The sequence below is a fragment of the Temnothorax curvispinosus genome, unplaced genomic scaffold (genome assembly GCF_003070985.1).
Source record: "Temnothorax curvispinosus isolate PA1 unplaced genomic scaffold, ASM307098v1 QBEX01002107.1, whole genome shotgun sequence".
NCBI classification, from domain to species: domain Eukaryota; kingdom Metazoa; phylum Arthropoda; class Insecta; order Hymenoptera; family Formicidae; genus Temnothorax; species Temnothorax curvispinosus.
The window spans coordinates 16101-39259 of NW_020211887.1; the positions used below are offsets into that span (position 1 = coordinate 16101).

General features: G+C 39.3%; 3 protein-coding genes across 7 annotated transcripts in view; all 3 read left to right on the plus strand.

The window, feature by feature from the left end:
- The window catches only part of LOC112468820 (flocculation protein FLO11-like), a 16410-nt gene extending 10705 nt beyond the window's left edge, over positions 1–5705 (plus strand). The window contains exons 6-10 of one of the 5 annotated variants that reach the window (XR_003042438.1): positions 67–993; positions 1606–1812; positions 2006–2111; positions 2594–2669; positions 3679–3766. Coding sequence is in view for 4 of the 5 variants with exons in the window: in XM_025038178.1 (XP_024893946.1) it covers positions 67–993; positions 1606–1812; positions 2006–2111; positions 3679–5477 (3039 nt within the window). In the remaining variant the exon portion in view is untranslated. Of the gene's footprint in view, positions 1–66; positions 994–1605; positions 1813–2005; positions 2112–2204; positions 3157–3678 lie in introns of those variants that run through there. The other 4 variants (XM_025038178.1, XM_025038181.1, XM_025038180.1 and 1 more) reach the window with 4 other exon arrangements.
- Positions 5706–8189: 2484 nt separating this feature from the next.
- On the plus strand, positions 8190–11870 carry LOC112468819 (leucine carboxyl methyltransferase 1). The gene is made up of 4 exons (XM_025038177.1): positions 8190–8711; positions 9965–10148; positions 10240–10591; positions 10671–11870. The coding sequence occupies exons 1-4, from the start codon at positions 8502–8504 to the stop codon at positions 10873–10875; spliced, it is 951 nt and encodes a 316-aa protein (XP_024893945.1). The 5' UTR covers positions 8190–8501; the 3' UTR covers positions 10876–11870.
- A 5219-nt stretch (positions 11871–17089) lies between these two features.
- On the plus strand, positions 17090–19270 carry LOC112468818. Its single transcript, XM_025038176.1, has 2 exons — positions 17090–17848; positions 18562–19270. The coding sequence occupies exons 1-2, from the start codon at positions 17621–17623 to the stop codon at positions 18844–18846; spliced, it is 513 nt and encodes a 170-aa protein (XP_024893944.1). The 5' UTR covers positions 17090–17620; the 3' UTR covers positions 18847–19270.
- Positions 19271–23159: the final 3889 nt, after the last annotated feature.

Here is a 23159-nt window from a genome sequence, read left to right on the forward strand (position 1 = left end):
AAACACTTAGTTCAATACTAACCGATCGAGTGTGCATTTTTCTGTTTTGGCATGATGCTTGCATAGGCCACCAGCACATTGGCTCCAATTTGGCACGCATTTGCTCCTCGGTCCTATGTACCCCCTTATCCCAAGATCTCCGATTGCTCCGACGCAACAAACGGCAACACGTACAACTCTCGGATTCCGGATTTCTCCGAATTTAAAGATCCCTGGGAAGGATATTCCCCGCAAAACGATCCGCCTTCGACCGACAATAGCGCACCGAGTGACAAGGGCGGAAACTGTTACTGCGGAGTTAAATACGAGGAAGAAGCGAATGTTGTTCGTCAAAGTGACCACAATGCAACTCAACATAATCAACAATTTTACTGCGAGCAACAGCACTCTTTCTACACGCCCATTCAAACGTATGATCAACATCGAGAACATGCAACTTCTTACTCCGGAGAGAATCGCAATCAAGAGCATTCTGTACAGCACACTGAACCTCATAATTGGCAGCAACACAGCGAACATCACGTTGAACAGCACCAGCATAATGAACAATGGACTGAACAGAGACATCATCATGTGCAACATCAGCATCACGAGCAGCAACATTACAACGAGCAAAGACGATACAGCGAGCAGCACCAGCAGTTTCATCAACATGATTGTCACAGAAATAAAGCGGATGATCATCATCAGCATCAATCAGTTCAAGAATTGCAGCCTGCCGACGTGAGGCACGAGAGTCACGCGCAGCACCACGCCAGTGGTAATAATCAAGCTAGTCATCAAAGTGTACATTATCTGAATCAAATTGTTTCTCATAATGAGTCTCATGCGCAGCACGAAAAGAATAGCGAGCAGGCGTTAGAAGCTGCGAATAATAAAGCGGACACGCGGAGAATCGATTTCCTTCCTCTCCCTCCCGCACCTTGTACAGATCTCCACAATGTAGCCACGCGATCTGACCCGAATGTAACGGAACATCTAGACAATGCAAATGTAAGTAATTGTTCCCATATCCTTTTTTTTCTAAATTTGAGTCGAATATATTATCACTGTACGCTTTTGTACATGTTTCTGAAAATCCGCTTTATTTCGCTAAAAAAGAAAGATTATGAACGCTTTATGATAATTATAATTATACTGCTGTAAAAGCAACTTTTTATGTCATCGGTGTATTCACTTATTTCGACAATGCTTGGGACATTACTTGCACTTTTATTGGGAATATTTGTTCGATACATAATTTCAAATCAGTTTGTTTGCCACTTATTTATTACGTAAAATTTTTCATTTTGTGTAGTGGGCCGATTGTAAATATAAATAATTCCGTTTATTTTCTGGGAAACGTAACGGTTTATCAATTCATCTTTGTGTGTACTAACCCGTATTACTTCCACATTATATTCGTAACACGTGCATCCTATTTTAAAGTGTCTCCATGTAAGTAGCATCAGCTTCGTATTGTACGTATACGTGATTTGTCTTGAGGAATGCAGAAGAGATAAAATTGCTTGAAACGTGTGTGTTTATCGTATACTTGTCATTAATTGATTCTTTGACGTTGCGAGCGGTTTGAAATGAAGAAATATTCTTCTTAATTGCACACAGGCGGGTATCGCTGGTGCTCTGGCTCAAATAACGTTGGGCGAAGCGAGGAGCGCCGAGCAAGTAGCCCTGGAGGAGCACATGAGGAAGCAGAGCTGGGAACAAGGACAGATCGACTACATGGGTCGCGACAGCTTTGACAACATATGGAAGAAGATCTGCTCGACGCTCTCCATCGCGCCGCAACGGCAACCAACTCCGCCTAAAGAGGTAATTTAATGTCGAATAACATATTCATGATGTAATGAGCAAGCTTAGAAATTACCGTGCTAAAGTCATAATTAAAATATCATCAGAGACAGTTATTTTCATCTTTAAACAGCTAGATCTAAAAAAAGTTGCATAAGCAACGGTGAAAACTATTCTGATAATGAATAATTCATACCGCGATGAATATTCGTAGGATACCGCTGCTTTGGAGACTACTGTAATAGAGGCTGCTGCAAAAGAGACTGCTGTAGAAAAGACTGCTGACGCACCTGCAGATGTCAAAGTGGATAAACCAGCCGGTACGTCGCTCTCTCATACATGAAATCGCGTTATCGTAAAGAAAATTGTAATAAAATATTTGAAGCGCATTTTTTTATGAATCTGAATTACAGGTAACCATATGTCATAAATTAGAATATTTCATGCACGCAGAAACTGAAATAACAACACGATATTCGACTCAACGGGCACTGTTCGCCAATCGTCAAAATAATTAAGGAGATGCGAGATATACTTTTGAAATAATTTTATGTGCTCACGATGCAAAGCCATTAACTGTTTCCTCGAGTATGCTTTGCGTTTTTGTTTGTTTTTTTCGTTCCACTTAATACAGCATGTGATAGTTTTATAATTTCGAATTGAAGACGTCGAGCGAGGAAACGATTGAAAAACGATATGCTTAGATGGATACGCGAATTTGTTGCGATATTTCGAGCGAAAAGTACAAAACTTGTATACTCTTGTTAATGCAATTGATCTAGTTTGAGTGTTTGTGAAACAGGAACAGAGGACAGCAACTAACAGATCCTGGCGCCATAGCATTGCTGCGTCTTGTATTATCGTTTTGCTTTAATGGGGTAAATATTTTATGTACTCACACAAAACATCACGTTCTGACATTATTACTTCTTTTTTATTCTACTTCAGAATTATTTAAAACAATACAATGCATCTAAAATCAATTGTGTTGTTAATCTTATTGCTAGATTAGGTACTTTTTAAACCTTTTTAGCTACCTTTTTGTTACTATAAGATTGCCTTTTTTACTTTAGATTGAAATTTTTTTACTTTAAAAATGTTTTTAGCTTGTTTAAGAAAGATTCTTTAGAAATGTTATATCTTTAAATCAGTGAACTGTATACACTTTCAACATATTTTTAAAGCTGTGTACGTAATCGATATATAAAATGAAATGTATATGTATATGCGAACAAAAAGTGTGAGGTACAATCTAATACGAATACTTTGAAAATTGTTACGTTATGCTTTTGTATGAATAGCACGCTTTTATAAATCATAGTTATTTACTAATTAAACATTTTGCATTAAATATTGCTTCTTTAACCCGCTGCGACATGATCGGCTTTCCTTCATTCTTCAAACAAGTTGTCATGCATTACATGTGCGAAATATTGTGCTATGTCCATTATGCTTTATATGCTTTATGTTAACAACGAGCACATGAGCGTTATTTATAGTTCACATGCGGAATTATATACATTTGGTCTTCCAAAGTGCTTAGCAAATGTATATTATTATTTATGACCGTATTTACGGTTTACTCGCATACATTGTATTGTTCAAACTCGTGGCACATTTTGATATGTTGGAACGAAATCGGATTTTCTCATCGTGATCATCAATCATCGCCTATTCTGCTTAAAATTACGAGATGTAAATATGCGATCTTTTCAATATTAATCGATAATTTTACTTCTATTTAAATTAATTTAAGAAAACGGTCTTTATTCACCGTATAGAATTTTTGCACGATTTCTCCGCTCAATTTTCTAGAATAGTTCTTTCTGTACGTATGTATTTGTTTGATCGCGTTTATATCTGTCATTTCCGTTTTTTCTTCATTAGTTGAAGCGAAAGATCCAACGCAATCTCTGATATGCGAAGTTTCTAAAGAGGAGAAACTTTCGGCGACGCAAATCCCCGAGCAGGAAGCACCCGCAACGAAAGTATCTAGCGAGCTGGTACAATCGGGAGACGCTTGTGCGAAACCGACAACGGAACCAAAGGATGTAAAATCATGCGAGATCAGTACTTCAGTGCCTCCGCCGCAACCGCTGGCGGAATCTCTGCCCGCGAGAACAACTGCGGAACAATGCGAGCTCGCAAGTCCGCAGACAACGCAGAAAGCGGCGCCTCAAAGCGAAAGTCTTTTCGAAGCGAAAGAACCGCAACAAGCTGATTTGCAAGCATCCCTCTTGGTTTGCAAATTGCCTGCGCAAGAAGCAGCTACGCCGGTTACGGAGACTCCGAAGACTTCAGCTTCCGCTGCTCAAGACGCAACGCAATCTGCAGCTCCGATTAGCGTAATCAGTCTGCAGGACATTGCTATAACTTCTCTTGCAACGCCAGTAGAAGACATTGCGAAACGTGTAATCGAATCCGTGCCCGACGTAACACAGCCTCTCACGATAGACCCGGGCGAACGGCACGCGGAGATGCTGTTGGCGGCTTCCGAGATCTCCACTGTGAGTCCCGTGCCTATTCAGGTGGCGGAATCAGTTCTCCAGGCTGAGCCCAAGGAATCCGTGTTGGGTGCAGCTGTGGCCGTGAGCGATCAGGCAATTGCTACGACGGTCACAGCCGTGCACGAGTCCACGGATATCGCTTCTACGCCGACCTCGCTTGAGTCCGTTCAGTTGAACGGATCAGCTTGCGAAGTTGAGAGACGCGGCGATGTCACGAGAGACGCGGGTCCAGTTCCCGGTCTACCGGAAAAGACTGATGCTCCTCCTCAGCCGGCCAAGGAATCAGCGAGTGACTTAGTTACCAAAAACGTGCCATCAGAAGTACCGCCTGCTACTGAAGGAAAGACATTTATCAGTAGCAGTGTGGTGCCCTTAGGAACATCGTCTGGAAAAGAATCAGCGGAACAGGTTGCGAGAACAGAAGCGAAGCCATCAGAACAGATTGTGAGAACCGAAACAGTGGAGGCGAAGCCGGCGGAGCAAATTACAAAGACGGAAGCCAAGGAAGAAAAGTCCGCGGAGCAAGCTGCAAAAGTCGAGACAACGGAAGCGGTCGTGAAACAAGCGGAAGCGGCTGCGCAAGCTGAAGCAACAGAAACACCGTCTACCGAGCAAGCTAAAGTAGCGGAAGCGGCAGGAGCGAGATTCTGGACCGAAGATCTGGAGTCGTCGCCGATCAGCGAGCCGAGTTCGCCGCTGGAAGAACCCATTGAAGTGAAACCGCCAAACGTGCCATCAACACCGACAGTGACTGAGGCCACCCCGCCGACCAGTCCGTCCGCGGAGAGCGCGCAGGAGGCGGACGCGAAGAAGAGCCTGAAGAAGTCCGACTCGACGGACGGCGCCGACGGCGGGGAGGGCGCGGACAAGAAGGCGAAGAAGGTGGTGAAGAAGGTGACGAAGAAACCGAAGGCGAAGCCCGACGAGGCGGCGCCCTCAGCCGTGACGGAGGTCACCGCCGCGGACGGCTCGCAGAGCAAGACGAAGAAGACCGTGAAGACGACGAAGAAGACCGGCACGAAGACCCTGGAGGCCGACACGAGCGTGCCGGAGACACCACCGCCTACGGCGCCGGCCGGCGCCGTCGGCGTCGACGCGCCCGTTCCGCCCAAGCGGAAGACGAAGGGCGGAACGAACGCGAAGGGAACGACCGGCAAGAAGCCCGAGACGGAGGAGTAACCGAATCCGAGCCGACAATAATTAACGGTCTCGAATAGCGCGCTGGAGCATCGAGAAGAGAACTTTAATCCTTTTGAGACTTCGCGTTCCCGGAAGCCTAAGTATTTTCGCGCATACTCTTTTTTTTACGATTTTCTTAAGATAAGAAGATTTCCCGCGAGATCCCCGATCTTTTATCAGCTGCAAAGCGTAGTAGACACTCTAGAAGATTGTCGCGACATAGTCCGAACGCTGCACTCTCAGAAAAGAATTCTAGATACAATACTATTAGGATCGAAATAAGGCCAATCATATTTAGTATTAAAAGAAGAATATTTTAATCTTAAATAGAGGAATTCTTGAATCTAGAATAATTCTGAGAAAATTAGAGGGATAGCATCAAGATTATTTTATTCTAGATTTAAGAATATCTCTATTTAAGATTAAAATATTCTTTTTTCTAGAAGTCTAATTTAAGAATTCCTTTATTTAAGATTAAAATATTCTTCTTTCAATACTAAATATGATTGGCCCTATTTCGATCCTAATAGTATTGTATCTAGAATTCTTTTCTAAGAGTGTGTCTCGGAAGGATTAAAAGATACGTTAGGAGATCACACTCGCTAGTCTGTTATGGTTTTCTTTTTTTATATACTTTTAATATATGTCTCGCAAGAGTTTCTATATCGCCGTTGAACCTCGATACCGCGTTCGTCGCGGGGGTATCGAGCGATACCGAGAGTTTAATCGACGACGATACAAATAATTCGTGTTCATATGAGTCGCGTTACTCCACTTGTCTTGTTTATTTTTTTTTTTTTTCTAATTAACGATATACTCGCTTCTCCCGCTATGGTTTGTTCCTGCCTGTATCTTCTTAGATATCGTACTCGTGTAATTATACCGTTTCCTCGAGCCAACACGTTGCTCGGGGCCAAGGGTCTCGCGCATCCTGAAATGTTAATGAGCCCGAGTCTCGCCCGAGCGACGCGAGCTTCAGTGTCTCATTGCGAGCGAGCATTTTATACATGTTTATTCGCTTCGACGAATCTGCCAGAGCTGAGATTATCAGCTGTGATTGATTCGGTTGCGCGAAGCCACGTTTTTATCGCGAATGCGGCGTCAGGATCGTGTGTCACCTTTGCCGTGCAGTCCGACGTTTCTCGCACCGACCTGTGAGATCGCCGACGAGGGAGAGAGAGAGGCCCATGTTTTATTCACACGCATCGTGTACACGTGTGTGACGTGTGTGTGTGTTTTGTCTGCATCGATCGAGCGAGACGGCAGATGAAAGACAGGTCGGCTTGTCTAACGGATTCAATTATTGTAATTTCATCAGGAAACGAGAGAAGGAGAGAGAGAGACACAGAGAGCAATGAGCTAATTTATTATACGAGAACAATGTAAGCAATAGAACGGCAACTGAGATATTACGTGAGAAAACTGAGCGGCTCACCTTTTTGTATACTCATATATATTATATATTAGATATATTATATATTAAATTATATTTTACAGTGTGTATTTTTACTGAATCTGTCTCGTTGATATTTCTAAAAAAAAGGGCGTTCATCTTTTCCACATGCTATGTACAAATAACAAATTTCTTACTCTAATTTAGATTTAAGCAGGTCAGGACGGTTCTTTCTCAAGTACGAGGTATCGATCTTTCGAAAGAACCATCACGCAACTCGCTGCGACGTAGCATAACGCAACTGAAAGCTTTTTAATAATGATGAAAAGAGAAGCCTTTGCCGATCCGTTCGCAGGAAATAAGTTGTAGGAGATACTCCAAAGACGCAGTGTAAGATTTGTAACAAGACTTATCGTCAATAAAACACGTGTCGTCAATGAGAAACATTATTATTATTAGAAAGTTGTCAACGGGTAAATTATTAATGTATAATTATATTAATGTGATACGTATATATAATAGCTTCAGTTTCAGTTTTGTTATAAGCGTAAAAAAACGCGAGAAGAAGCGCGACCTAAACGGATATTTAAACATCAAGTTTCAAGAAAAAAATTGGCTAAGGATATATTTAACTAAAGAAGACATCACAGAATATACGCTTCTTTATTATAGTCTTTGAAGAAGAAGGTAATTGAGTTTTTGTGATTTCAGGCGTGCTTGTGTAAATTCTAACTAGGAATGAAGAAATAAAATGTAAATTTTCGTTAATTTATTTCAACAAGAATAAAACGTTTTAATAAATATAAATAGCAATCAATATGCAGGATAAATAAATATTAACATTTTCGGGGATAAGGAAAAATGTCTTCTTCTTCAACGATCCATTTTGCATATATTAGGATATATTTTACCACGTTATCAAATTGATAATCAATATAATTTAATACTGATAAAAAGAATTGATTAGAGAAGATGCCATTTTTAATCAACTTTTGATAGCTTAATGATAACATTTCTGTTTAAAATTTGAATGTTATACACTTTTTCGAACTCAGTATACTGCGCGCCGATTATTTGTCGGTCTTAAAATACAGCTTTTGTCAGAACAGTCAATCCACATATCTAAATCAATAATTAATCGATTTAACTTTTGATATCAATTAACATCCAATTTAAAGAATTTATTTCGAAAAATATATAAACTAAAAAAGAAAGTTTTCATTCAGAATCCCGTCGCGGCGCGCCGCACCTGCGCGGCGGGGGGCGCGCAGGCAGGTGTAGCCGGGTGCAGCACCGCCGGGGAGCAGCAATGGCCGCCGGTGGCGCAACTGGCGCAGTGGTGCGCCGCGAGTGACAGGTAACGCGACACGGTCCGTGCTCGAGCGCCGCAGCACATCATCCCCGGGGTGTCCGCGCGCGGATTTCGCGCGAGTGAATAGAATGCTCGTTCCCATCTGAGAGACAGAAAGCGGTGGAGATAGAGAAGGAGAGGAACGAAAGTGTATAAACGTCGTGCGTGCGGTGCGTCGTGTGGTGTACGCGCGAAGAGAAGAGAGCCGAGATAGCGGGGCGAAAGATAGGGGAGAGAGCGGCGCGGCAAAACCCGCCACTGTACCCGGCGCCGGTGCGGGATGATCAAGGATATGGCGGACGATGAGGCCATACAGGCCACCAACGACGACGCGAGCGAGTGCAAGCGTTACGCGGTGCAGCTCGGCTACTGGTGCGACCCGTTCATCAGCCTGCTCGTCAAGCAGACCGCGAGGAAGCAGCCCGAGATCAATCGCGGCTACTACGCCAGAGTCAAGGGCATCGAGCTCTTCGTCGACAAGTTCCTCAAGGTGAGAGAGCGTCGGCGGCCGCCACGCATCCCCGGGGGAGAAGGTACCCCTTTTCGATTTTGGTTTTCCCTCCCTCCCCTCTTCCGCTCGCTTTTCGCGGTTCGGCTCCCCGTTAGCGAGGAGGCCAACGTGGGGAGAACGGTTCCGTTCGAACGCGCGACGCTCCGGAAAAAGTCGCTCGTCCCCTCGCTGCACCTTCTGCACCCTCCGCGTCTCTTCCCGCCTCTCGCCGAGGTGCACACGCTGACTCAGGGGCGCGTTCATTTTTCGGTGGTATTTCCCGCACTCTGTATCTTCCGTTTTATTCTCGTACATAAAAGATTCCGAGAGCGCGTGGGTCATTTATCACGAACGCGGAAGGGGCAGGAAGTGCAGCTGGCCCGCTCGCGGCGGGTCTAACCTAGAACGCATGTCGGAAACAATCGGGATGATGGAGAAAGAGAGAGAGAGAGAGAAAACGAGGGAGGCAGCGGAAGGGGGAGGAGGGGGAATACAGCTGATCCGGGCGGCAGGGACGTGCCGTGGCGGAAACCTTGACCCGACGACGGCCGAGGCCCTGTCCCAATTCCCGTGAGATTCCCCGCTTCCATCGCGACGGCCAGCCGATATATAGGTCAACGAAAAACGCGCGGCGCGTGGCTTCATTGCCGAGGCTGGCGCCGGCCGCACGCACGCGTTGCGGAATTCGCCCGTTATAGCGGGACAAAAATATTCCCGTCCGGCGTAAAGCGGCCGACTGCGTTTTCCGCTTTTGAGCTGCTTGGCTCGTGCGCCGCGCTAAACCGCCGCGATGTATGTGTAATAATACATACGTGTACACACACGTATACATATATATAGACAGAGAGAGGGAGGGAATATCTTGGGAACATAAAAACGAAAAATCAATCATCTTCCGCAGGGCGAATAAAATGTAGCTCTAGTTTATTCGGGGAAATTAATGATAGCGTTTTACATGAAATGAAATATTGTCTTTTTTTAATTTGTTATGTACTTTGCAACTATATTTTATTTGGTGTTATAAACAGCTGTGTTTATATGAATTTATCTTTCCGTTCTAATTAGGCAATAAATTAAGCGAGAGTTGGGATACACGCCCTTTGATTATTGGTTTTTTTTTAATAAAAATGATTTTTATTGCAAGAGAAGTTAAGATTCTGTCTCTAACTTTTATATCGTTGTGTAAATATATTGATTATTGTGTTCTCTTGATATCACCAGTTTCAAGGATGAATTTTCTTTTCTTTACACAGCTGTCTGGCGGTAAAGGTCAGATCATAAACTTGGGTGCTGGTTTTGACACTCTTTATTGGAGACTCAGGGAGGCGGGGAATAGCCCTGCGAACTTCATGGAGCTCGACTTTCCCAGCATAACCGCGAAGAAATGTTATCACATCAAGAAGCACAAGCAATTAATCGATATGCTAAACACCGAAGGTATTTTATCGTACGATATTCTTATTTCTATAGTCATCTGTGCGACGTGGCCCGTTTCCTCACGTTTACATACGCAACTGCGATCTTTCAGACGGAGAAATCCGATTTTCGACCACAGACCTGCACGCCGCGAATTATCATCTGGTTGGTACAGATCTGCGACACATAGCGGAGCTAAATAGCAAATTGGCCCAAGCCGAAGTCAATTTCAATTTACCCACTATGTTCCTCGCAGAATGTGTTCTAGTATACGTAGACGCTAGCGCGACCTCGTCACTATTGAAATGGCTAGCGGGCAAGTTCCCGAACAGCCTCTTCGTCAGCTACGAACAAGTGAACATGAAGGACAAGTTCGGCCAGGTCATGTTGTCGAATCTCCGCAGCCGTGGGTGCTTATTGGCGGGCGTGGAGGATTGCGAGTCGTTAGAGACTCAACAGAGGCGGTAGGTATATCCTTTGCTCGGTATATCCGAACGGCGACGTTCGACGAGTCAAGTATAATTCAACTTGCAACTGTTGCAGCTTTACCATAAACAATTGGGAGGGCACGAGCGCGTGGACGATGGTGGATGTTTATGATTCACTGCCTGTAATGGATCGTAGTCGGATCGAGCACATAGAGATGCTGGACGAACGAGAGCTCCTCACCCAGCTACTCCAGCACTACTGCATCGCCGTCGCTTGGAACGGACAAACATTTAAAAATCTGTCTATAGCACAGGGTTAGGTGTATCACCGCCTAACTCCTTCTCTCTATGTCTCTCTCGCGAGTTACTCCAGGTAATGACGTCATATAATTCGGGCTCGACGAGCCCACGTAAGTTACGTAATGCCCCGATCGACAGCAGATTAACTTTCTCAGATTGCGCTTAAGTACATCCCCGATTAATCGACGAGTTGAAATAGTCTACGTTGCGAGGAAGTAGTATCTTCGAATTAAAATGCTTTTAACTTTTCGCCTACGGAAATATTGTAATAATTTTTTTTATATATATATAAACTTCGAGTATATTCTTCGTTCTTCGCCGAGTGCGTCTTGTATATGTCGCGAGTTGTTTAACGAGCGCTGCAAAGAGAAAGAGATTGCGATCGCGATGATCGAATCGCGTGAGATTCGTATGCGACTAGCTGGCTATGCGAACGGACAACACAAGTTCTTGCATCCTTTCGCAGACGATATTTCCAGTCATCCTAATTTTTACGTGCAACATATCTGAATTATGTGTTAATGTATAACGATTCTACCCTGCAAAGATCGTCTCGCTCTTCATTGCAGATTTATGTATAAAGTTTTACGGTCGTTATTATAATTATAGATTGCTATTGTTATATAGAGTCGTGGCCAAAGGGCGCGACGCGGTGCGCAGAGTAATTTATTATATTGCGAGATATCATTGAGGATCATACCATTCAACTCATTACGTTTTTACCACCTTGCTTGTTATCCGAGTATTATGATTTCTTTATTTTAATAAGTGGAAGTCGTAGAGTTCGTGTTGATTGCGAAGGATATAATTTTCGTACATACAAAGATCCGCAAAATCCGCTCTTTTTATCTGCATTCTTCTACGATTTTCGCTGAAAACATTTCGCATAAACTGGAAACGCGTTCTCGCGCATGCAAGTAGTAAAATGTTGGGAAGACGTGTAGAAGGGTACAACTAAAAATACGCGGATCTATATTTTTAATCTTTCACCGCAAATATAAAGCTATTTTTCTGGAAAAAAAAACATTCGTACATAGTACTTCGATTTTACGAAAGTCTTAATATACATTATGATATTTAAGATATAATGTAAAATTATTCCTTACGCGCGCGACCCGATCCTTTTGCGTGTGTGTGTGTATGTGCGTGTGAGAGTGCGTTATATGTTAGAGATTACGATTTATTGAGCCGTGATAAGGCGATTAGTATTACGATGTAAGCGGTCAGTTTCGTACAGGCATATATATAGAGATATATGTAAATATATACATATATATATATATATATATATATATGTAAATGAGTGATTACTTAAAATAATAAAAGTAAATGTATGCAACGAAAGTAAGACTTTAAGTGTCGAGCGTGGTATTCTTGCGAAAGAATCGACGTGCGATGAGATACATTTGCGAACATCAGCCTGAAAGAGAATCGGCGAGATGCGTTCGTAATTAAAAATTTTATTCGTTTGCTCGTAGATACCGAACTCGTAACAGTCGTAACCCTTGCTTGCGAAAAAAAAGCAGAAAAGAAAACGCGCGCCGATGTTCTTCGATATACAAAATCCGACCGTTTTTTACGTTGTACAGGAAGACGCTTACGCTAGCACCAGTATTCCGCTTCTTTTCAACACCAATACGAAGAGTATGTTGCACTTAAGCAGGTCACGTATCGATATACGGTGGTGAGGGATCGACAAAGATTTATTTTCATATTGAGGAATATCAGGGTGACGCATGCGTATTCGATCTAAGGATATAACGCGAGGAGATATCATAAGCTTTTACGAGACATTCGAATCAACCTTTTGTAGGTACAAAGTGCGTGACGTCTCTCTTGAGCAGAGCTCGGGACTTTATCGTCGCAGGTAAAACGAAGCGTGACCGCCGAGATTGTTTATCGAGCATCAGTGAAAGGGGCATTGATCGCTTTTCTGGAGTCTGACGGCCTACCGGATTGGAATAGTTTCTGTAAGCGGTATCGTATCGATGTACATACCCGATTTTGACGATCTCGCCTCAAGATACGAACGACGGTAAGCGACGAGCGAGTTTCTATAATAATCACGTTTTTTTCTTGCGTGTGTTTCTCGATACCGTTTCTTTCTCATACTTTTAGCGTTACGCGAGCAACGGTAACTTATTAGATTTAAGAGACGATGAGAAAGCAATGTGGATTCCACCGGTAAACTGCATGGATCCGCAGAAGGATGTTACGGGTGGTTCTTCGGTCTCTTTGCCCCTTCGACGAGTAAAATTACATACCTGGAGTAACGAACACGTATAAGAAAAAAAAAAAGATAGTCAGATGTTCTATTTTTCTCAGAAGTTACAAAAAATTGCAGCCATTGTTACGATATCTATTAACGTTCGTAGATAAACCCCTGCCTCCGCCACCCCTCGTCCGACATGTCGCCTTTGCACGTAGAGGAATAATCGAGACCTACCTACCTACCTACCTTTCGCGTTAGTTTCGTGTCACGTGTAAGTCATTCGAGGTAAAATTTGCTGATTTATTCGAGCGCTCGTTCATGTGTTCAAGTCGGCTTCAAGTTTGAGAATCAAAAAACTCCCCGAGAAGCAAAAACTTCTAGCAGTTAGCGCGTCTCTTTCGAGGCATTGTCGTGAGAATTCGAGCAAACCACTGCCACTGTGAAAATTGAGTGAGATCTCAAAGCTCATTGAAACTCAGTGAATTTGCCATTTTCACGCGCACCTGTCGGCTCTTTGAGACGAAAAAGCGATTGCGACAAACCCGTTTAAGTTATCTTTGTAACAATTATACAGAGCGAGATCTTTTTTTCTGAATTTTTATTTAGGAATATGATACATACATTTTTTTATCAGTCGCGCGTTTAAGTTGAACTGATATTTTAATCGCGCAGTGCGATCATTATAACACTAATTTTTTTCAATTAAAAGCTGATAACTTTATTTAGTTCCAATAGACAACGAATTTTTCACTTCGCCAGAATTATTGCCTAAAAGCCGCGTATTTAATAGGTTTGTTTTACGTAACTCATTATTTTGTTACATCGCACATTTGTAACATATTGCTACATCGCACAGAATAGAATTATCGTAATTCGCGATCAATTAAAAATGAGTGAGTCCGTAAGAATTAAATGAACTGCGAGAAATCGAGAATATACAAAGGTAATTTGATTCTTAAACTTGAGTAATGCGATAACGTTGTGCGAACAGTGCCGCGCTGCTTCATGTTTCTTTGCCTCGATTTCATTCTACATTACATTAATCTTATGTACGGATGTTGTACACCTTGAAAAAGAATAAGATATGAAATCTATATATATATATATGGACATTCAGTGTGCTTCCACTGTCATTATGAACTGATAAGGTACGATGGAAAAATTGTGCATCTTTGTATTCGCATAATTGTGATATTGTTAAATTGTGCATTTAACGATTAGGAAAAACAAGCGGTCAGTTATTATAATTGATTGTAGCTTCCTGTTTGATATATTTCTTTCACGTGTCCCATGCTGAGGAGTTTCTTTAAGTGGGAAAAGAGAGCAGCTACACGATAATATTAAATTAAAATATTTTTAAATGTATAAAATAAGATATATAAATGTATGACGGTACACTTCTCCCATTTAAAGTCTTTCATTTAATTTATTGTGTAAAAGACGACTTAACACGACTTTATTATTTCAACGAAACTGATGGATAAAATGAATAAACAGCATCTAAGAAAAGAAAAAACATCACAGATCGATCGTATTATTTGTATAGCTGTACATCTGGAATCGCCGTTTTTCGTGTAAAGAGGTATCAAGAGATATTAAAAATACATAATTTTCTATATATATCTTTAGATACACCTTATGCTTTACACCTTATTAAGTTTAACATTTGCATTGATCGCTTCCGTAGTTTACACGGAAAGTACATACAATTCATCACGAAGTCAACTTTACATTTGTACTATTATTTACATATTTTTATTTCTAGAAATTGCGAGATAAAGTATGAATTGTACGAAAGAATAATGAAATATTCAGCTTTTTCCTTCCACGGGGAAAGCAGTTTCTATTATCTCTTACATCTAGCGCGATAAAAACTTAAGATCTGGATAAGTTATCTCTCATAAGATAAATTTATCATATCTTAAAAACCCAGCGGATTTTATTGTACGCATCCACTGACGTCGCATCATTCTTCGAAATTTTACTCAATTTACTGAAGATGCCCAATTGCTTGCTCGAACTGACCTGCTGTAGATTATATGCAGCGCGATTTGATGCGCTTGTAACAACAAAGCATTAAACAATCGTGTCTAGCAGTTACAAGATAAATTGTATATTCACATTATCGCTAGCAGGCTCAAATAATATTATATTAATATAATGACAGAAATTCGAGTCAATTATTCCTAAATTATTCCTAGTCAATCATCTGAAAGATACTTTTTAAATTAAATACTATCTATATGTTAATTCATTAGCTTTAGGAAATTATAAATAATAGTTACAGCAAATGCACTCGAAAGCCATTATTGATTCTGCTAGGATTTGAATAAAGGATAACATATTCATACCTCCGCGCACCAAGTTTGTGTCATTAATAATTCGTGTTCTGCGTTGGCAGATTCTTGTTCAACGACACAGTCGTCCTGCTTAGGACAACTGCCATTGAATACGTATCGAAAACAGCCTGCGTGATCCAGTTGAGGATTGCTCATCTACAATGCCTCGTCCGTATTTAATGAGACAGGACTCTATAACTTTGCCAAAGCTCTCCACGCTCTGCAATTATACATATATATTTTTATACAAATTTATATTTAACTGGAAAAATTCCAGCTTACGTTCGAATTGTTATTTTCACCTTCGAGCAAAGCGCGGCACTTTCCGTCAATTTCGGATGTACCAAATTCCCAAAGATAGGCGGCGATTTTACATTTTAACAATAACGCTCAGTATATTCATATTAATGAAATTAATATTAATTAGGAAAATTGACGAAAATGTATCAGAAAGCAAAATACATCCGTAAACAGTTTTACCTTGTACCTTATGCTCTGATGCGCGACCAGAGTGATAGCGAGACCCAAATCGTGATAGCCACAAATCTCGACGATTCGAGCGTACTGAGTATTCGTCAATCCCAACCCGCCGAATTCCGTGGGCACTTGCAAACCGAATCTTCCCAAATCCCAGATGAGAGCGGCTGCCGTTTTCTCGTCCACGTACGCGTTCTGATCGTTGTTAACCGCATCGTTTATTTTATTATCATCAAATAATGTCCGTAATTAAGAAATAAATTATTTGACAGCAATATGTCAATTTTCCTACTTTTTGTTTATCTGAAATTTAGTATTCCTCTCATTGTGTAAAGGAATATTCCTTAGAATGTACAATACGCTTGATCTTTCAATTTTAGATGTTTAGAACCTATATATGAATTTGAGAACCGACGTCATTAACACATGGATCGAGTACTGCGCGTTAATATAAGCAAACAATATACATAACAGTTCCGGGTTCCCAGCGTCATAGTTTACATAACGTATATGCGTATACTTGACAAGACTTTCCGTGCCCGCGGGGCGCATTTCAAGGTCCACGTATGTCAGACACACACGCTTTTTGTAACTAAAATTAATTTATTTTATATTTTTTTTGTTATTCTCACTTAATAGATATCATTAATCTATAATATATACTAAATATTTTTCAATTATTTTAATAACCTTTCTCTTTCAACATGTTTTATACCGTATCGTGATAATGTCGATATCGCTCAGTTTGCAAGAATCAAGATTTTGTAATATTGTATGTGGTAAATAATTAAAATTGTTTTGTAAATATAATTAGGTACATATAATTTGTTCTTTTTTGTCGGCCTACATGCATGTTTAATACAGTGACTTACGTATATTAACAATTATTATAGGTGTTTTATTATTAAATGATCAATAATGTATTTTGTAATTTAATAATCAATTATGTATTATGTAATGATCAACATCAACCCTGATTGGATGATTGTTCTGCGTGCAAATGTCTTCATTTAATTTTAACAATATGATAGTAGTGAGTAAATAGATACTGCGTACTACATACATTATACAAACACATATTATTAGTGATTTTATAATAAAAAATGCGTATAAAAGGAAACCTCAACGATTTCATCGTCACGGGAAGTCTTTCAGTGTAATTCTATATACGCAAGAAAAAAGTGAGGAACGGTCTTGGTTTAGAAGAAATAGCAAATTAAAGTTTTTACAGTTTTAATACTCTTTTTATGTATTATGACGTAACATTATAGTTCTAAGAAAGAGAAGCAATTTGCTGATATGTGTACTCTATCTATACACACATATAAGTAAATTACTTTCCTTAGTACTGAAGAAATAACATATTAATACAGCATATACCTATAAACTTTAATGTCAAACTTGAATTTGTTGTATCTTTTAAACTAATACCGCCCCCCACTTTTTTCTCACGTAGAATTACTCAGAAGGACCACCCCTACAACATATTTAAGTGGCAATAAAATCGATGAAATTCGGCATTTTATACACATTTACCGATTCTATATCTCCTTTAATCTTTTTCTATAATTGTACAGCTAAGTCGACATGTCAACATAATTGCCAGCCCGTTACGCAAAGTACAAACACCAGTTATCTTAAAATGAGGAGGGGATCGAAGAATCCTATACATCGTCAGTCTTTCTTGATTCAGTCGATACTAGAATCTGATTGAAAGACCACACGAGTAGCGCAACGATGTTAAGTAGTGTCATTTTGTTTGTTTGTTGTATCTTAATGGGTGATCTCGTGACAGCGTCGAAACCAATGTCGATTTTAGTGATAGCGACTCTTCCGTCGCCTAGTCACCATGTCTGGACGGAGCATTTGGTTAAAGGATTGCTTCGTAAAGGCCATCATGTACATGTAGCGAGCATACAGGAGACTAAGATTAAAGGAATACTCGGGCAGAATTTGACATACGCCGTAAGTAAATGTTATGAGATTCGAAGACATTCGCCTGAGAGACGTTACACTACCGCTCAAAGATATTGGCCGCTTTAAAGAAATTTAATTAGAGATGAGTTTATTAATAAAATTATAATGAAAAGACTAATAATTTGCTACATATGTTTTTATTGTATACGTAGTTACATGTTATTTAAATAATGTGTTAAACAATAATTTGACAAGAAAATAACATTATTTTAAATTTTCGCCTCATTAACACGTTTTTTTATTACAACCATACAGAATTTTAGCATCCTATCGATTAATTTTGCAATTGATTTTGGTTTCTAAACGTGGTGATCTCGGAAAATGTATTTATTATTTGAGATTTTCCGTACGCAAAATAATTACATGAAATTAGGAAGTAAGGACCAACATAGCATTAGTTTTGTGTAAGTTAACAATAAGTATACGTAACATTAATCTCTTGCACTTTAAACCATTTACTGCAAAAAACTAAAATTTTTTCCCATTTTTTCTGGGATGGTAAATACCTTTAAGCGGTAGTATAAATCGATTATTTAAAATTTATATATGATAAATATAAAAAAAATATAACTTTCTTATCTTAAAATATTGTTTTTTATTTTATTACACATATAAAATTAATATATAACTGTTTTTTGAGATAATTTAACGCATTTTCGTATGTCCTCTCCTGTAAAGCGAAGAGTACTTATTATTTTCAGGTTTTCGATGGTGTAATGGAAACTATTGAACAATCTGAGGATTATAATTTAGCTGAATGGGAACAGTACAGTGTACTTTATATGATAAAGTTTCAGTATCAGTGGGGCATAGGCGGATGTCAGACAGTGATAAGAACTAAAGGGGCGAGAGAACTCTTGGAAATGGTTAAAACTGTCGAGTTTGACGTTATAGTGCACGACATTACTTTAGCTCAATGTTTCTACGGATTGTGGGAGGTAGGGCAATCTAGTATTAGCGAAGTGTATAGTAATTGTTTAGTCTAGCTTTTAAATTGCAAGCGACTTAGCAAAGTTGCCTTATAAATCAAAGTGTGTTTTCAAGCGTAGCAAATTGAAAATCATTCTTAATTATTCGTTATTTAGTTCAAAACGATGTTGAAATACGATGCTTCATTGTGAATGTCTTTAATACACAAAATGCGTAAAAATGCATAAAAAATTTTGTGCCACTCTCTATACAAATAAAAGGATAACAACCGGGAAGTTACTGAAACTGTGGGTCTATTTTCTATTGCTACACTGGCTGTACATACTAGTTCGAGAAGTGTACAATGTGTACATATACATTGAAGCAGGAGAAACGTACATATGAGACCCTCATGCTTTAGTGTAACATGGATAAAATTATTAAATTTTTATTATTTAATGAATACGAGGGTTATGATCTTCCAATAAGAAGGAATCGACGAAAATCACGTATAATCAGGCCACGTATAAATTATTTAGAAATTTTTGTCATTTTAAAAGAAGATTTGTGTTAGAAATACGGAGATTTCGGTAACTTTTGGATATAGCTACAGCCATCTATTGTATCAATAATATAATCTTGCGGTTCCATGAACGAATACTAGATGGCAGGTCGTTTCCGCCTAGTAACTATCGCAGGCAGCCGCGCGAGCAACGCGACGCACCAAGTTCCGCTCATGCTAGCATCACGTGACAAGAGGGCGAGTGGAGGGGATGCGCAAGCACAAACGTGCAGAGAGAAAATCCCGGCCTTTCTCGACTATTCGGTCAAACGTGAGACAGTTCGAGTCACGTATCGGGTATTCTGCCACTAGAATCTTTTATCGAGAACATGTTCAAGTTCTGTTCAATACTTCTCGCTTGTACCGTACCAATTATTCAAGGTATATTATTGCCCTTGTCGTTGCTCGTGTCGTTTTCAACGCTAATATCGTCTTTAATGCTTGTGTTGTATCAATCGCGCATATTGTAATGTATTTCGGTGCCGTGAGTTCTTACACGAGTCCGTAAAGATTAATTATCATTCGAATTACGAAGAACGTGTTCTAACATGTAAATGAAGAAAGAAGCACGACTTGTATTCCGGGCTCAGAAGAGCCTTTACTTGACGGTGGACCTTCGAGCGATATATATATTGGAAATCAAGAGCGGCCATCATTAACTTCGTTCCTTTCACGTGGCGAGACGAAATAGCCGCCATTATTCTGATTATTTGGCTCGCTTACAGCGAATGAGTTTCCCACTCTCAGTGGATGATTTTCCGTACAAATAAATGTCGGATTATCTATGATTAATTGGTGGATGCTGCAGATTCCACAATCAGGTAACAGTTGGATTTATAATATCAACTATTCGGTTCTTTCGTCAGATATTTCCCTGATGAAAGTGATACTTTACAAGTGAGCACGTGTTAATTCGAATATTCGGTTACAGGATATAACGTTATTTTCCTATGATTATCCTCAAAGAAGGATTCTCACGATTAATTCTGATTAATAAGAAAAGGAGATAAATTCTTATCTCGGGACGTAAATTCAATAGAATTCCAATTAATACTTCTCATTGATGCGCATACAAGGATTAAAGTTATCCTGAAGTTATATTCCTTGTGTTTCATATATTAAGACTTATATTTCGTTTACTTTATAAAATTCTCTAGCGTTTACTGTATATAATGAACGTGAAGTTAATTCGATATATGATTACTGTTTAAAATAATACCTCGACTACTCGATACGTTCTAATAACAATTCTGAACTACGCGAACGAATAAGTTCTTTTGCTCAATTACGTTATGTAAAATTATTGTTGCGATCTTTCCGTATCTCTTTTGATTAATTCTAAGGATATATGCTTCAATTATTCACTGCATTTATCAACGTATATGGAATAATTATATTTACTAATTGCAAGAAAGAAGTTTCAAAGTTTATCAAAGGGACAATTCCTACCAGACAGTTAAGTTATAATATTATCTAATTAGTTTCTACAGAATTCTTTTATTTACAATACTTCTCATTTTCAGATTTAACGTATTCAGAAATCTTTGGTTTCATTATTCCATATTCGTTATCTTAACATGTATTAATTGTATTATCCTCTTTATATGAGTTTTGTATTTATTATAATTGATGTGTTTGCCTCGAAGATATTCCCTTGCAAAATTTCTATAAAAGGAAGAGACCATTTATTTCATTTAATCATTCAGAATATTTAATACATTGAATATTCGTTCATACTTTATACCTTGAATTTATTTGAAACATTTCGTAAAGAGATCTCAGACTTAACCTATTATTGGTAATAAGGTTCTGTTAAACGAAGGGAATATTTTCTTTAAAATATTTTATATTATCTATGTACAATTTTGTTTATGAATACTGAGAAGGTTTTAGGGCAGTTTCCCTTCTCCTATGCAACAAATGTTGGTATTCTTTATATAGTTCTGCCCATTTTCAACTTTTCTGGATTACGCACTCATTAAATCAATTGTTCTATTTCTTATTTTGAATATCGTTTCTCCTTCTCCACCATCCTTAGCTCACGCAACATACGAGGCGTGTACATTTTTTGGTCCTTCGAGCCGGATAAGCAAGAATCAGTCTTAGAAATAGTCTGAGAAGAATTAAATTTATTCGGATATACAGTTATGGTGGGAAGGAGAATACGAGAGTAAACAAAAGATATTGTAAAGTTTTTGTTCATGGAACCGATATTTCTTTCAATTCGTTCAATTTAAAAGATTTTTCGTATTCATTCAAGATGAGATTCCAGCACATAGTCAATAAAATTGAGCAGCTTTTAGCGCTCAGTCGCGAAATTGAAGAATCATACGACAAATTGACAAAAAATGGAATAGACACTGTTACAAATACACGCGTTCAAACGCGACTTTCGGATCTTAAGGAAGTATGGGGTCAGTTTTCTCTTATTCACAATTTAGTTAACAGTTCAATACCGGAACTTGCAGATCAAGAACAAGATGAAATTAATAATCACGTTTACTTTATCGATAGGATTTATGAAAGAACAAAGGAGGACTATCTTGATTCACTCGAGAAATTTACTTCGCTCTTAGATGGTGGTCAGAGTTGCACGACTGAAACAGTTTCTAATCAATCAACCGCTCTTCCTAGTACTTCAATCGCTCAAATTCCAAGTGCTAAGTTGCCATTTATAAAAATTCCAACTTTCGACGGAGATCCTGAAAAATGGCTTCCATTTAAAAATCTTTTCGCTTCATTAATAAGTGCTAGTACCTCGTTATCTGAGGTTGAAAAATTACAATACTTGAAAACTCATCTCTCGGGGTCAGCATTCGATTTAGTTAAGCATACAGCTTTGACTGCTGAGAATTTCAAACAGACTTGGGATTCACTCACCGAATTTTTTGAAAATACGAGACTATTAGTCAATACCACTATTCAATCCTTTCTCAATCTTAAACGAATGACAAAGGAATCCGCTGCTGAACTTCAACAACTTTATTCAAATATTACACAACTTTATCGTACACTCGAAACGTTAGAACGACCTGCTGAACAATGTGAAGATTTCATAATATTAATTAGTGCGCAAAAGTTAGATGCCGAAACCAATAAATTATGGGAATCTCATTTAGGCTCAACAAGAAAGCCTCCTACATGGAAACAGTTCAAGGAATTTTTATTCTCACGAATGTCATCTTTACAGTCTTTTGAAAGGTCTCAGCAGAAAAGGTCATTGCAACCAACTAAACCAAATTCGGTTCAAGTTCACCATCAAAGTAAAGTAAACGGTAATCAAAAGTCACTTTGTATTTTATGCAAAGAAAAGCATTATATCTCTTTTTGTCCTAGATACACTTCAAAAACGATACAACAAAAATTAGCTATTGTCTCAAAACATAAACTTTGTTATAATTGCTTGGGAACGCACCGAGTTTCGAATTGTCGAGTAACCAAACGTTGTCAAAAGTGTGGCCGGAAACACCACACTTCTATTCATCAAGTTAATTCGTCTGAGACGAGTAAGGGGGAAGATATAAGTACTGAGAAAGAATCTCCATCCGATACAGAAAGCTCGTAGGTTCGTTGAGTAAGTAAATAATCTCTGCATGGCGGGCGGTTTCCCGTTAAAGAAATGGGTCAGCAATGAGCCAGACATTCTCAGTTCTATTCCTGTCGATCTACGACTTGATAAGGCATCAATTCAAATAGAAGAATCCTCTATAATACATACCCAAGGGTTGTCATGGCATCCATCCATTGATCAATTTAGATTTACGTTGAATCTTGATGAGCCAAAATTAATCTCTAAACGTACTATTCTCTCGACAATTTCAAAAATCT